Source organism: Salmo trutta, chromosome 22 (assembly GCF_901001165.1).
Source record: "Salmo trutta chromosome 22, fSalTru1.1, whole genome shotgun sequence".
Lineage (NCBI taxonomy): Eukaryota > Metazoa > Chordata > Actinopteri > Salmoniformes > Salmonidae > Salmo > Salmo trutta.
In genome coordinates, this window is record NC_042978.1 from 48876852 (window position 1) to 48893399 (window position 16548).

The 16548-nt window shown below is 47.4% G+C and overlaps 1 protein-coding gene across 1 annotated transcript in view; it reads left to right on the plus strand.

The window, feature by feature from the left end:
- Positions 1–16548, plus strand: part of sned1 (sushi, nidogen and EGF-like domains 1) — a 104889-nt gene that overhangs the window by 68606 nt on the left and 19735 nt on the right. The window contains exons 15-16 of the mRNA XM_029706246.1: positions 470–643; positions 13258–13371. Of these exons, the coding sequence (XP_029562106.1) occupies positions 470–643; positions 13258–13371 (288 nt within the window). The remainder of the gene's footprint in view (positions 1–469; positions 644–13257; positions 13372–16548) is intronic.

Consider the following 16548-nt stretch of genomic DNA (forward strand, 5'->3'; position numbering starts at 1 on the left):
ACATCTCTGTTACCATGACTCATTATAGTGGAGGGTAGGTCACATCTCTGTTACCATGACTCATTATAGTGGAGGGTAGACCACATCTCAGTTACCATGACTCATTATAGTGGAGGGTAGATCGTCCTCTTATTAAGGTCTCAGTCGGTGATTGGTTGACCTTGCCACTGTTTCATTCTGAGAGTTCATTCTATGTTTTGACTTTGTTGCTGTTGTTGTGTGTCTATTGTAGCTGTGTAACTGTTATTGTGTGTCGTTGCTGTAACTGTGTCGTTGCTGTAACTGTGTCGTTGCTGTAACTGTGTCGTTGCTGTAACTGTGCTGTAACTGTGTCGTTGCTGTAACTGTGTCGTTGCTGTAACTGTGCTGTAACTGTGTCGTTGCTGTAACTTTGTCGTTGCTGTAACTGTGTCGTTGCTGTAACTGTGTCGTTGCTGTAACTGTGCCGTTACGTCTCTATGTCTTCCAGACCTGGACTGTGGTCCCCCCCTGCAGGTGAAGCATGCAGAGCTCCAGTTCTCCTCTACGTCGCCAGGCTCCATGGCTCTGTACGTCTGCCACCCGGGATACACGCCCATGCCCAGGGCCACCCAGAGCATCTGTGGGGGGCAGGGGGCCTGGAGCCAACCCCCTGTCTGCCAGGGTCTGTATGCAGTAACACACCACATGGCCCCAAGTCTGTCTGTCTGTCTGTCTGTCTGTCTGTCTGTCTGTCTGTCTGTCTGTCTGTCTGTCTGTCTGTCTGTCTGTCTGTCTGTCTGTCTGTCTGTCTGTCTGGTCTTATGGGTTCTTCATTAGTCTTTACTTTAACTATTCGGGGTTTCAGCCTCCAGAGTGGCTCAGTGGTCTAAGGCTCTGCATCACAGTGCTAGCTGTGCCACTAGAGATTCTGGGTTCGAGTCCAGGCTCTGGCGCAGCCGGCCGCGACTGGGAGACCCATGGGGCGGCGCACAATTGTCCCAAAGTCGTCCGAGTTATGGGAGTGTTTGGCCAGCAGGGATGTCCTTGTCCCATCACGCACTAGCGACTCCTGTGGCTGGCCGGGCGCAGTGCACGCTGACCAGGTCGCCAGGTGTACGGTGTTTCCTCCGACACATTGGTGCGGTTGGCTTCCGGGTTGGATGTGCATTGTGTCAAGAAGCAGTGCGGCTTGGCAGGGTTGTGTTTCTGAGGACGCATGGTTCTTGACCTTTGCCTCTCCCGAGTCCGTACGGGAGTTGCAGCGTTAAGACAAGACTGTAACTACCAATTGGATACCACGAAAATGGGGTAAAATAAATAAATAAATGTAAATATTCGGGTGCTTATAAAAAGTTACTTGGTGGTCTCAGCAGAGAGCTGAATGGTAAAGGCAGATGTCCTTGTCCCATCGCGCACTAGCGATAACTGTGATAACTCTCTCTGATAACTCTCTCTGATAACACTAGCGATAACGCTGATAACTCTCTCTGATAACTCTCTGATAACACTAGCGATAACTGTGATAACTCTCTGATAACACTAGCGATAACTCTCTCTGATAACTCTCTGATAACTGTGATAACTCTCTCTGATAACACTCTCTGATAACACTAGCGATAACGCTGATAACTCTCTCTGATAACACTAGCGATAACTGTGATAACTCTCTGATAACTGTGCGCGATTGGATAATTGGCAGAGGAAGACAGATTTAATTATGACAGTTTCACTGTCAATCATATTTTAGAGGGAAATTTAAGCTGTGTCCCAAATACATCCTATTCCCTAAATAGTGTACTACTTTATATACATAGATGGTGCTGACAGACATGGCAGCTCTGCTTCTATCTCCTAAGACATGACAGACAGGGCAGCTCTGCTTCTATCTCCTAACCCCTGGTCGGGCTCGGGATGGACATCCAGCGAGAAATCCTATCTCCATTAGCATAACGAAATTTAATATTTTTTTTTTTTCAAATATAGGACTATGTTATATCGTTTTATAGATACACCTCTCCTGAATCGAACCACGTTGTCCGATTTCAAAAAGGCTTTACAGCAAAAGCAAAACATTAGATTATGTTAGAGGAGTATATCGTAAAAGTAGCCACATAGCCATTTTCCGACCAACCACATGCATCACAAATAACCAAAAAACAGCTAAATGCAGCACTAACCTTTGACAATCTTCATCAGATGACACCCCTAGGACATCATGTTACACAATACATGCATTCTTTTGTTCGATAAAGTTCATATTTATATATAAAAACAGCATTTTATATCGGCGCGTAACGTTGACTAACTATTTTCCCTCAAATGCATCCGGTGAAACAACGCTACAATTTACTAAATTACTATTCGAAAACATTTTTAAAATGTAATATTGTCATTCTAAGATTTATAGATGAATATCTCTTGAAAGCACCTGTAATGCCAGATTTAAAAATAACTTTACTGGGTAATCACACTTTGCGATTAAAGGGGATGCGATACTCAGAAAATAGGCTACCGTTACAGGTCAGCGCCATCTTGGAACAATCGCATATCAAATCTAGTCTTGTATACTATTGTCAATAATCCCTTACCTTTGATTATCTTCATCAGAAAGCACTTCTAGGAATCCCAGGTCCACAACAAATGTATTTTCGTTCGAAAAAGTGAATCCTTTATGTTCCAATAGCTTGTTCTTGTTAGCACGTTCTGAAGGCTGCACCAAAAGTTCCACAAGTTGAGTAGGAGGCCATTTAAAATGGGCACAAATTATTTTCAAAAATCGCTGTAGCGCCCCTATCCTAGGCGAACGACAAGAGGCTAAGCAACTTTACAGTATTTTGTATTTTTGTGTGTTATTTCTTACATTATTGGCCTAGAAAGTTTTTTGTGTTATTACATACAGCCAGAAATAACTTTTGGATATCAGAGCGACCGTAACTCACCAGCATTACATTTACATTACATTTTAGTCATTTAGCAGACACTCTTATCCAGAGCGACTTACAGTAGGGAATGCATACATTTCATACATGTTTTTCTCTGTACTGGTCCCCCGTGGGAATCGAACCCACAACCCTGGCGTTGCAAACACCATGCTCTACCAACTGAGCCACATGGGAGGCCATCTGATGAATACATCTTTAATCATGTAAAGGAATGTTAATTAACGATTTTAGCATTACGACCAGGAATACGAATTTCCCGAATTGGATCCTTTGTTCGTACCTACCCAGGGCAATTGAACTTATCCCAGAGGCTGATCCAAGACGCCACCGGCGGAGGAGAGGTATTCGGAGTGGACTTATAGTCCGACACAGGAGGCAGGCACACCGTCCACTGCTTCCGAGTATATTACTCGCAAATGTTCAGTCTCTGGATAATAAAGTAGACGAGCTCAGGGCGAGGATCTCCTCCCACAGAGACATCAGGGACTGTAACATACTCTGTTTCACAGAATCATGGCTCTCTCCGGATATACTGTCCCCGTCCATTCAGCCAGCTGGGTTCTCAGTACATCGCGCAGACAGGAATAAAGAACTGTCCTGGAAGAAGAAAGGCGGGGGTGTATGTCTCATGATTAACTACTCATGGTGTGATTGTGATAACATACAGAAACTCAATTATTTTTGTTCACCCGAACTAGAATACCTCACAATCAAAAGCCGACCGTATTACCTCCCAAGATAATTATCTTTGGTTATAGTCACAGTCATGTATATTCCCCCTCAAGGCGATATCACGACGGCCCTCAAGGAACTACACTGGACTTTTTCCAAACTGGAAACCACAAATCCTGAGGCCGCATTTATTGTAGTTGGAGATTTTAACAAAGAAAATTTGAGGAAAATACTACAGAAGTTCTATCAACACATTGACTGTAGTACTCGCTTAGGAAAAACACTAGATCACTGCTACTCACCTTTTCGATATGCCTACAAGGCCCTCCCCCACCCTCCCTTCGGCAAATAAGATCACAACTCCATTTTGCTTCTCCCTTCCTATAGGCAGAAACTCAAACAGGAAGTACCCATGCTAAGGTTTATTCAACGCTGCTCTGACCAATCGGAATCCATGCTTAAACATTGTTTTGATCATGCAGATTGGTATATGTTCTGGGTAGCCTCTGAGAATAATATTGACGTTTACACGGACCCGGTGACTGATGTTGGGATGTTGTTCCCACGGTGACTATTAAAACCAACCTAAACCAGAAACTATGGATAGATGGCAGCATTCGCGCAAAACTGAAAAAGCGAAATGCCGCATTTAACCATGACAAGGTGACTGGGAATATGGTCAAATACAAAGAGTGCAGTTAATCCCTTCATAAGGCAATCAAACAGGCAAAATGTCAGTACAGAGACAAAGTGGAGTCGCAATTCAACATCACCATGAGACGTATGTGGCAGGGTCTACAGACAATCACGGATTACAAAGGGAAAACCAGCCACGTCGCGGACACCGACATCTTCCTCCCACAGAAGCTAAACACCTTCATCACCCGCTTTGAGGATACCACAGTGCCACCGACGCGGCCCGCTCCCAAGAACTGTGGGCTCTCGTTCTCCGTGGCCGACGTGAGTAAGACATTTAAATGTGTTAACCATCGCAAGGCTGTTGGCCCAGACGGAATCCCTAGCTGCGTCCTCAGAGCATGCGCAGACCAGCTGGCTGGAGTGTTTACGGACATATTCAAATTCTCCCTATCCCAGTCTGCTGTCCCCACTTGCTTCAAGATGTTCACAATTGTTCCTGTACCCAAGAAAGCAAAGATAACTGAACTAAATAACTATCGCCCCGTAGCACTCACTTCTGTCATCATGAAGTGCTTTGAGAGGCTAGTTAAAGATCATATCACCTCTACCTTACCTGACACCCTAGACCCACTTCAATTTGCTTATCGCCCCAATAGATCCACAGACGATGCAATTGCCATCACACTGCACACTGCCCTATCCCGTCAGCGTACACATCACTGACAATCTGAAATGGTCTACCCACACAAACAGTGTGGTGAAGAAGACGCAACGGCGCCTCTAAGACCCTCACAAACTTTTACAGATGCACCATCGAGAGCATCCTGTTGGGCTTTATCACCTCTTGGTACGGCAACTGCACCACCCCCAACTTTAAGGCTCTCCTGAGGGTGGTACGCATCCCCGGGGGCACACTGCCTGCCCTCCTGGACACCAACAGCACCCGATGTCAAGGGAAGGCCAAAAAGATCATCAAGGACATCAACCACCCGAGCCACGGCCTGTTCGCCCCTCTATCACCCAGAAGGCGAGGTCAGTACAGGTGCATCAAAGCTGGGACCTAAAGACTGAAAAACAGCTTCTCTCTCAAGGCCATCAGACTGTTAAACAGCCATCACTAGCCGGCTAACAACCGGTTACTCAACCCTACACCTTAGAGGCTGCTGCCCTATATACATAGACCTCAAATCACTAGTCACTTTAATAATGGAACACCGGTCACTTTAATAATGGAACACCGGTCACTTTAATAATGGAACACCGGTCACTTTAATAATGGAACACTAGTCACTTTAATAATGGAACACCGGTAACTTTAATAATGGAACACTAGTCACTTTAATAATGGAACACTAGTCACTTTAATAATGGAATCACTGGTCACTTTAATAATGGAACACTAGTCACTTTAATAATGGAACACTATTCACTTTAATAATGGAACACTGGTCACTTTAATAATGGAACACTGGTCACTCTAATAATGTTTACATACTGCTTTACGCATCTCATATGTTTGTACTGTATTCTATTCTATTGTATTTTAGTCCATGCCACTCCGGCATTGCTCATCCTAATATTTATATATTTCTTAATTCCATTCTTTTACTTTTTTGATTTAGTAAAGTCCCATGGGCCCTGGTCAAAAGTAGTGCACTAAATAGGGAATAGGATGCCATTTGCGACGCACCTCTAAATCTCACACGAGCCTGTTTGGTTTAGCGTACTCAAATGTTTGTTTGTTTATGTAGAGATCAGCGAGTGTTTACTTTACTGACTTTATTGTCCCCATGGGGAAATTTTGTTGCAGTGTCGTACACATTTAAAGTGGTGTTTAAATACAAAACAAAATGACAATACAACTTTCATAACAGTTACATAGCAATAAAAAGAGACCAGCCTGCTGGTCTTACTGGATGGATAGGAACATTAGCCTGCTGGCCTAACTGGGTGGATAGGAACATTAGCCTGCTGGCCTTACTGGGTCTATAGGAACATTAGCCTGCTGGCCTTACTGGGTCTATAGGAACATTAGCCTGCTGGCCTTACTGGGTCTATAGGAACATTAGCCTGCTGGCCTTACTGGGTCTATAGGAACATTAGCCTGCTGGCCTTACAGGGTTTATAGGAACATTAGCCTGCTGGCCTTACTGGGTGGATAGGAACATTAGCCTGCTGGTCTTACTGGATGGATAGGAACATTAGCCTGCTGGCCTTACAGGGTGGATAGGAACATTAGCCTGCTGGCCTTACTGGGTCTATAGGAACATTAGCCTGCTGGCCTTACAGGGTGGATAGGAACATTAGCCTGCTGGCCTTACAGGGTGGATAGGAACATTAGCCTGCTGGCCTTACTGGGTGGATAGGAACATTAGCCTGCTGGCCTTACTGGGTTTATAGGAACATTAGCCTGCTGGCCTTACAGGGTGGATAGGAACATTAGCCTGCTGGCCTTACTGGGTCTATAGGAACATTAGCCTGCTGGCCTTACAGGGTGGATAGGAACATTAGCCTGCTGGCCTTACTGGGTTTATAGGAACATTAGCCTGCTGGCCTTATTGGGTTTATAGGAACATTAGCCTGCTGGCCTTACTGGGTGGATAGGAACATTAGCCTGCTGGCCTTACTGGGTGAATAGGAACATTAGCCTGCTGGCCTTACTGGGTGGATAGGAACATTAGCCTGCTGGCCTTACTGGGTGGATAGGAACATTAGCCTGCTGGCCTTACTGGGTGGATAGGAACATTAGCCTGCTGGCCTTACTGGGTGGATAGGAACATTAGCCTGCTGGCCTTACTGGGTGGATAGGAACATTAGCCTGCTGGCCTTACTGGGTGGATAGGAACATTAGCCTGCTGGCCTTACTGGGTGGATAGGAACATTAGCCTGCTGGCCTTACTGGGTGGATAGGAACATTAGCCTGCTGGCCTTACTGGGTCTATAGGAACATTAGCCTGCTGGCCTTACTGGATGGATAGGAACATTAGCCTGCTGGCCTTACTGGGTGGATAGGAACATTAGCCTGCTGGCCTAACTGGGTCTATAGGAACATTAGCCTGCTGGCCTTACTGGGTGGATAGGAACATTAGCCTGCTGGCCTTACTGGGTGGATAGGAACATTAGCCTGCTGGACTTACTGGGTCTATAGGAACATTAGCCTGCTGGCCTTACTGGGTCTATAGGAACATTAGCCTGCTGGCCTTACTGGGTGGATAGGAACATTAGCCTGCTGGCCTTACTGGGTGGATAGGAACATTAGCCTGCTGGCCTTACTGGGTGGATAGGAACATTAGCCTGTTAGCCTTACTGGGTGGATAGGAACATTAGCCTGCTGGCCTTACTGGGTGGATAGGAACATTAGCCTGCTGGCCTTACTGGGTCTATAGGAACATTAGCCTGCTGGCCTTACAGGGTGGATAGGAACATTAGCCTGCTGGCCTTACTGGGTGGATAGGAACATTAGCCTGCTGGCCTTACTGGATGGATAGGAACATTAGCCTGCTGGCCTTACTGGGTGGATAGGAACATTAGCCTGCTGGCCTAACTGGGTCTATAGGAACATTAGCCTGCTGGCCTTACTGGGTGGATAGGAACATTAGCCTGCTGGCCTTACTGGGTGGATAGGAACATTAGCCTGCTGGACTTACTGGGTCTATAGGAACATTAGCCTGCTGGCCTTACTGGGTCTATAGGAACATTAGCCTGCTGGCCTTACTGGGTGGATAGGAACATTAGCCTGCTGGCCTTACTGGGTGGATAGGAACATTAGCCTGCTGGCCTTACTGGGTGGATAGGAACATTAGCCTGTTAGCCTTACTGGGTGGATAGGAACATTAGCCTGCTGGCCTTACTGGGTGGATAGGAACATTAGCCTGCTGGCCTTACTGGGTCTATAGGAACATTAGCCTGCTGGCCTTACAGGGTGGATAGGAACATTAGCCTGCTGGCCTTACTGGGTGGATAGGAACATTAGCCTGCTGGCCTTACTGGGTGGATAGGAACATTAGCCTGCTGGCCTTACTGGGTGGATAGGAACATTAGCCTGTTAGCCTTACTGGGTGGATAGGAACATTAGCCTGCTGGCCTTACTGGGTGGATAGGAACATTAGCCTGCTAGCCTTACTGGGTGGATAGGAACATTAGCCTGCTGGCCTTACAGGGTGGATAGGAACATTAGCCTGCTGGCCTTACTGGGTGGATAGGAACATTAGCCTGTTGGCCTTACTGGATGGATAGCAACATTAGCCTGCTGGCCTTACTGGGTGGATAGGAACATTAGCCTGCTGGCCTTTCAGGGTGGATAGGAACATTAGCCTGCTGGCCTTACTGGGTGGATAGGAACATTAGCCTGCTGGTCTTACTGGGTGGATAGGAACATTACCCTGCTGGCCTTACTGGGTGGATAGGAACATTAGCCTGCTGGCCTTACTGGGTGGATAGGAACATTAGCCTGCTGGCCTTACTGGGTGGATAGGAACATTAGCCTGCTGGCCTTACTGGGTGGATAGGAACATTAGCCTGCTGGCCTTACTGGGTGGATAGGAACATTAGCCTGCTGGCCTTACTGGGTGGATAGGAACATTAGCCTGCTGGCCTTACTGGGTGGATAGGAACGTTAGCCTGCTGGCCTTACTGGGTGGATAGGAACATTAGCCTGCTGGCCTTACTGGGTGGATAGGAACATTAGCCTGCTGGCCTTACTGGGTGGATAGGAACATTAGCCTGCTGGCCTTACAGGGTGGATAGGAACATTAGCCTGCTGGCCTTACAGGGTGGATAGGAACATTAGCCTGCTGGCCTTACAGGGTGGATAGGAACATTAGCCTGCTGGCCTTACTGGGTGGATAGGAGCATTAGCCTGCTGGCCTTACTGGGTGGATAGGAACATTAGCCTGCTGGCCTTACTGGTTTATAGGAACATTAGCCTGCTGGCCTTACAGGGTGGATAGGAACATTAGCCTGCTGGCCTTACATGGGTTATAGGAACATTAGCCTGCTGGCCTTACTGGGTTTATAGGAACATTAGCCTGCTGGCCTTACTGGGTTTATAGGAACATTAGCCTGCTGGCCTTACTGGGTGGATAGGAACATTAGCCTGCTGGCCTTACTGGGTGAATAGGAACATTAGCCTGCTGGCCTTACTGGGTGGATAGGAACATTAGCCTGCTGGCCTTACTGGGTGGATAGGAACATTAGCCTGCTGGCCTTACTGGGTGGATAGGAACATTAGCCTGCTGGCCTTACTGGGTGGATAGGAACATTAGCCTGCTGGCCTTACTGGGTGGATAGGAACATTAGCCTGCTGGCCTTACTGGGTGGATAGGAACATTAGCCTGCTGGCCTTACTGGGTGGATAGGAACATTAGCCTGCTGGCCTTACTGGGTGGATAGGAACATTAGCCTGCTGGCCTTACTGGGTCTATAGGAACATTAGCCTGCTGGCCTTACTGGATGGATAGGAACATTAGCCTGCTGGCCTTACTGGGTGGATAGGAACATTAGCCTGCTGGCCTAACTGGGTCTATAGGAACATTAGCCTGCTGGCCTTACTGAGTCTATAGGAACATTAGCCTGCTGGCCTTACTGGGTGGATAGGAACATTAGCCTGCTGGCCTTACTGGGTGGATAGGAACATTAGCCTGCTGGACTTACTGGGTCTATAGGAACATTAGCCTGCTGGCCTTACTGGGTCTATAGGAACATTAGCCTGCTGGCCTTACTGGGTGGATAGGAACATTAGCCTGCTGGCCTTACTGGGTGGATAGGAACATTAGCCTGCTGGCCTTACTGGGTGGATAGGAACATTAGCCTGTTAGCCTTACTGGGTGGATAGGAACATTAGCCTGCTGGCCTTACTGGGTGGATAGGAACATTAGCCTGCTGGCCTTACTGGGTCTATAGGAACATTAGCCTGCTGGCCTTACAGGGTGGATAGGAACATTAGCCTGCTGGCCTTACTGGGTGGATAGGAACATTAGCCTGCTGGCCTTACTGGGTGGATAGGAACATTAGCCTGCTGGCCTTACTGGGTGGATAGGAACATTAGCCTGTTAGCCTTACTGGGTGGATAGGAACATTAGCCTGCTGGCCTTACTGGGTGGATAGGAACATTAGCCTGCTAGCCTTACTGGGTGGATAGGAACATTAGCCTGCTGGCCTTACAGGGTGGATAGGAACATTAGCCTGCTGGCCTTACTGGGTGGATAGGAACATTAGCCTGTTGGCCTTACTGGATGGATAGCAACATTAGCCTGCTGGCCTTACTGGGTGGATAGGAACATTAGCCTGCTGGCCTTTCAGGGTGGATAGGAACATTAGCCTGCTGGCCTTACTGGGTGGATAGGAACATTAGCCTGCTGGTCTTACTGGGTGGATAGGAACATTACCCTGCTGGCCTTACTGGGTGGATAGGAACATTAGCCTGCTGGCCTTACTGGGTGGATAGGAACATTAGCCTGCTGGCCTTACTGGGTGGATAGGAACATTAGCCTGCTGGCCTTACTGGGTGGATAGGAACATTAGCCTGCTGGTCTTACTGGGTGGATAGGAACATTAGCCTGCTGGCCTTACTGGGTGGATAGGAACATTAGCCTGCTGGCCTTACTGGGTGGATAGGAACATTAGCCTGCTGGCCTTACTGGGTGGATAGGAACATTAGCCTGCTGGCCTTACTGGGTGGATAGGAACATTAGCCTGCTGGCCTTACTGGGTGGATAGGAACATTAGCCTGCTGGCCTTACAGGGTGGATAGGAACATTAGCCTGCTGGCCTTACAGGGTGGATAGGAGCATTAGCCTGCTGGCCTTACAGGGTGGATAGGAACATTAGCCTGCTGGCCTTACTGGGTGGATAGGAACATTAGCCTGCTGGCCTTACTGGGTGGATAGGAACATTAGCCTGCTAGCCTTACTGGGTGGACTGGAACATTAGCCTGCTGGCCTTACTGGGTCTATAGGAACATTAGCCTGCTGGCCTTACAGGGTGGATAGGAACATTAGTCTGCTGGCCTTACTGGGTGGATAGGAACATTAGCCTGCTGGCCTTACTGGGTGGATAGGAACATTAGCCTGCTGGCCTTACTGGGTGGATAGGAACATTAGCCTCCTGGCCTTACTGGGTGGATAGGAACATTAGCCTGCTGGCCTTACAGGGTGGATAGGAACATTAGCCTGCTGGCCTTACAGGGTGGATAGGAACATTAGCCTGCTGGCCTTACAGGGTGGATAGGAACATTAGCCTGCTGGTCTTACTGAGTGGATAGGAACATTAACCTGCTGGCCTTACTGGGTGGATAGGAACGTTAGCCCGAGCTATTTAGGAGATTGTTTTTTCTGCTGAGGGGTGCCCTATACCTGTGCCCAGGGGGGAGTAGTTCAAAGTCCAGGTGCAGGGGGTGGCTTGTGGAGGGCCCTGACCTTAAAGATTTCATCCAGGCCTGTCTGTTTGACTCCAAGTACCTTGCTGCAGGCCCTGACCTTAAAGATCTCATGCAGGTCTGTCTGTTTGACTCCAAGTACCTTGCTGAAGACCTTAAAGATCTCATCCAGGTCTGTCTGTTTGACTCCAAGTACCTTGCTGAAGACCTTGACCTTAAAGATCTCATCCAGGCCTGTCTGTTTGACTCCAAGTACCTTGCTGAGGGCCCTGACCTTAAAGATCTCATCCAGGTCTGTCTGTTTGACTCCAAGTACCTTGCTGAAGACCTTAAAGATCTCATCCAGGTCTGTCTGTTTGACTCCAAGTACCTTGCTGAAGACCTTGACCTTAAAGATCTCATCCAGGCCTGTCTGTTTGACTCCAAGTACCTTGCGGAGGGTCCTGATCTTAAAGATCTCATCCAGGTCTGTCTGTTTGACTCCTAGTACCTTGCGGAGGGTCCTGATCTTAAAGATCTCATCCAGGCCTGTCTGTTTGACTCCTAGTACCCTGCTGAAGACCTTGACCTTAAAGATCTCATCCAGGTCTGTCTGTTTGACTCCTAGTACCCTGCTGAAGTCCCTGACCTTAAAGATCTCATCCAGGTCTGTCTGTTTGACTCCTAGTACCCTGCTGAAGTCCCTGACCTTAAAGATCTCATCCAGGCCTGTCTGTTTGACTCCAAGTACTTTGCTTGCTGTGGTGATAATCCTTCTCAGCATATTTCTCTGGCTGACCGTGACATTGCCAAACCAACAAACAATACAAAAAGTTAAAATACTCTCATTGAAAGATTTGTAAAACAGAGTCAGTATAGTCCAGTCAACATTAAAAGATCCCAGCTTTTTGAGAAAGTACAGTTTCTGTTGTAGATCAGGTCTGTACATTTACTACACTGAAGCTTATGGTCCAACAGGACACCCAGGTATTTGTATTCCTCTACAATCTCTATGTTCTGAACTCTGATAGATGTTGCAGAGGCCACTTTAATAATGTAATCATTATTAAAGTTTGTCCCAGCCCTGTCTGAACGGAGGAACATGTAGGAACAGGATGGTAGCCTACCTGTGTGAGTGTGGTAGAATTCACCTCTGTACTACTTCTGTACCTACAGGTTTACTGCAGGTAGACTACATCTCTCAAAGCTGATAGTCAGCATTACACGTGCCCTGTATGTTCCATTAAACGTCTGTCTGTCTGTCTGTCTGTCTGTCTGTCTGTCTGTCTGTCTGTCTGTCTGTCTGTCTGTCTGTCTGTCTGTCTGTCTGCGTGCGTGCGTGCCGGGGAGGAATCAGTTACATGTAATCTGATTGCAAAAAAAACTGTAACTTTAATCAGTAACGTTAGCTCTTAAAAGGAAAGTAATCAGATTACGTTACTGAGTTTTGGATAATCCAAAAGTGATGTTACCGATTACAATTTTGGACAGGTTAACTAGCAACTGTAACCGATTACATTTAGACAGTAACCTACCCAACCCTGTGTGTGTCTGTGCATGTTTGCGTGTGTGCGCATATGTGCGCATGTTCATAAGTGTGTGTGTGTGTGTGTGTGTGTGTGTGTGTGTGTGTGTGTGTGTGTGTGTGTGTGTGTGTGTGTGTGTGTGTGTGTTTTCATGCCCTCTCAGATATAGATGAGTGTGTGTCGGAGCCCTGTAAACACGGAGGAACATGTGAGGACCAGCCGGGTTCGTACTACTGCCACTGCCAACAGGGCTTCATGGGACAACACTGTGAAATAGGTACAGCATTCACTCTGTCTGGGGCCGTATCAAGTGTCTCAGAGTGGCTGATCTAGGATCAGGTCTCTCCTGTCCATGTATCTTTATTCATTATGATCTAAAAGTCAACACTGATCCAAAATAAGTGATCCTATCAAGACATTTGATACGAACGTTCCCTGCTCTCATGTTTCTCAACTAATGGAGAAATAACCTATAGTCTTGGACTGGGTGGTAGCCTAGAGGTTAGAGGTTAGAGGTAGGGCCAGTAACTGGGTAGTAACCTAGAGGTTAAGAGGTAGGGTCAGTAACTGGGTGGTAACCTAGAGGTTAGAGGTAGGGTCAGTAACTGGGTGGTAACCTAGAGGTTAGAGGTAGGGTCAGTAACTGGGTGGTAGCCTAGAGGTTAAGAGGTAGGGTCAGTAACTGTAGCCTAGAGGTTAAGAGGTAGGGTCAGTAACTGGGTGGTAACCTAGAGGTTAGAGGTAGGGTCAGTAACTGGGTGGTAACCTAGAGGTTAAGAGGTAGGGTCAGTAACTGGGTGGTAGTCTAGAGGTTAAGAGGTAGGGTCAGTAACTGGGTGGTAACCTAGAGGTTAGAGGTAGGGTCAGTAACTGGGTGGTAACCTAGAGGTTACGAGGTAGGGTCAGTAACTGGGTAGTAACCTAGAGGTTAAGAGGTAGGGTCAGTAACTGGGTGGTAGCCTAGAGGTTAGAGGTAGGGTCAGTAACTGGGTGGTAACCTAGAGGTTAGAGGTAGGGTCAGTAACTGGGTGGTAGCCTAGAGGTTAAGAGGTAGGGTCAGTAACTGGGTGGTAGCCTAGAGGTTAAGAGGTAGGGTCAGTAACTGGGTGGTAACCTAGAGGTTAAGAGGTAGGGTCAGTAACTGGGTGGTAGTCTAGAGGTTAAGAGGTAGGGTCAGTAACTGGGTGGTAACCTAGAGGTTAGAGGTAGGGTCAGTAACTGGGTGGTAACCTAGAGGTTAGAGGTAGGGTCAGTAACTGGGTGGTAACCTAGAGGTTAGAGGTAGGGTCAGTAACTGGGTGGTAGTCTAGAGGTTAAGAGGTAGGGTCAGTAACTGGGTGGTAGTCTAGAGGTTAAGAGGTAGGGTCAGTAACTGGGTGGTAACCTAGAGGTTAGAGGCAGGGTCAGTAACTGGGTGGTAACCTAGAGGTTAAGAGGTAGGGTCAGTAACTGTAGCCTAGAGGTTAGAGGTAGGGTCAGTAACTGGGTGGTAGCCTAGAGGTTAAGAGGTAGGGTCAGTAACTGGGTGGTAGCCTAGAGGTTAAGAGGTAAGGTCAGTAACTGGGTAGTAACCTATAGGTTAAGAGGTTAAGAGGTAGGGTCAGTAACTGGGTGGTAGCCTAGAGGTTAAGAGGTAAGGTCAGTAACTGGGTAGTAACCTATAGGTTAAGAGGTTAGAGGTAGGGTCAGTAACTGTAACCTAGAGGTTAAGAGGTAGGGTCAGTAACTGGGTGGTAACCCAGAGGTTAAGAGGTAGGGTCAGTAACTGGGTGGTAGCCTAGAGGTTAAGAGGTAGGGTCAGTAACTGGGTGGTAGCCTAGAGGTTAAGAGGTAGGGTCAGTAACTGGGTAGTAACCTAGAGGTTAAGAGGTAGGGTCAGTAACTGGGTGGTAGCCTAGAGGTTAAGAGGTAGGGTCAGTGACTGGGTGGTAACCTAGAGGTTAAGAGGTAGGGTCAGTGACTGTAAAGGTTGCTGGTTTAAATCCCGAGCCGACTAGGTGAAATCTGTTGATGTACCCTTGAGCAAGGCATTTAACCCGAATTGCTATGTCTCATTTTAAGGAGTTTATACATAGAGACACTATAGGCCCACTTAACCTCAGCTGTATTCCAGTTGTATCCCTCCAGCTCTATTCCAGTTGTATCCCTCCAGCTGTATTCCAGTTGTATCCCTCCAGTTGTATTCCAGTTGTATCCCTCCAGCTGTATTCCAGTTGTATCCCTCCAGCTGTATTCCAGTTGTATCCCTCCAGTTGTATTCCAGTTGTATCCCTCCAGCTGTATTCCAGTTGTATCCCTCCAGCTGTATTCCAGTTGTATCCCTCCAGCTGTATTCCAGTTGTATCCCTCCAGCTGTATTCCAGTTGTATCCCTCCAGCTGTATTCCAGTTGTATCCCTCCAGTTGTATCCCTCCAGTTGTATTCCAGTTGTATCCCTCCAGCTGTATTCCAGTTGTATCCCTCCAGCTGTATTCCAGTTGTATCCCTCCAGCTGTATCCCAGTTGTATCCCCTAGCTGTATTCCAGTTGTATCCCTCCAGCTGTATTCCAGTTGTATCCCTCCAGCTGTATTCCAGTTGTATCCCCTAGCTGTATTCCAGTTGTATCCCTCCAGCTGTATTCCAGTTGTATCCCTCCAGCTGTATTCCAGTTGTATCCCTCCAGCTGTATTCCAGTTGTATCCCTCCAGCTGTATTCCAGTTGTATCCCTCCAGCTGTATTCCAGTTGTATCCCCTAGCTGTATTCCAGTTGTATCCCTCCAGCTTTATTCCAGTTGTATCCCTCCAGCTGTATTCCAGTTGTACCCCTAGCTGTATTCCAGTTGTATCCCTCCAGCTGTATTCCAGTTGTATCCCTCCAGCTGTATTCCAGTTGTATCCCCTAGCTGTATTCCAGTTGTATCCCTCCAGCTGTATTCCAGTTGTATCCCTCCAGCTGTATTCCAGTTGTATCCCCTAGCTGTATTCCAGTTGTATCCCTCCAGCTGTATTCCAGTTGTATCCCTCCAGCTGTATTTCAGTTGTAACCCTCCAGCTGTATTCCAGTTGTATCCCTCCAGCTGTATTCCAGCTGTATTCCAGTTGTATCCCTCCAGCTGTATTCCAGTTGTATCCCTCCAGCTGTATTCCAGCTGTATTACAGTTGTATCCCTCCAGCTGTATTCCAGTTGTATCCCTCCAGCTGTATTCCAGCTGTATTCCAGTTGTATCCCTCCAGCTGTATTCCAGTTGTATCCCTCCAGCTGTATTCCAGTTGTATTCCAGTTGTATCCCTCCAGCTTTATTCCAGTTGTATCCCTCCAGCTGTATTCCAGTTGTATTCCAGTTGTATCCCTAGAGTTGTATCCCTAGAGTTGTATTCCAGTTGTATCCTTCCTGTCTCTGAGTGTGTTGTGTCTCCAGAGCAGGACAGGTGTGAGTCCGGCCCCTGTCTGAACGGCGGTGTGTGTTGTGT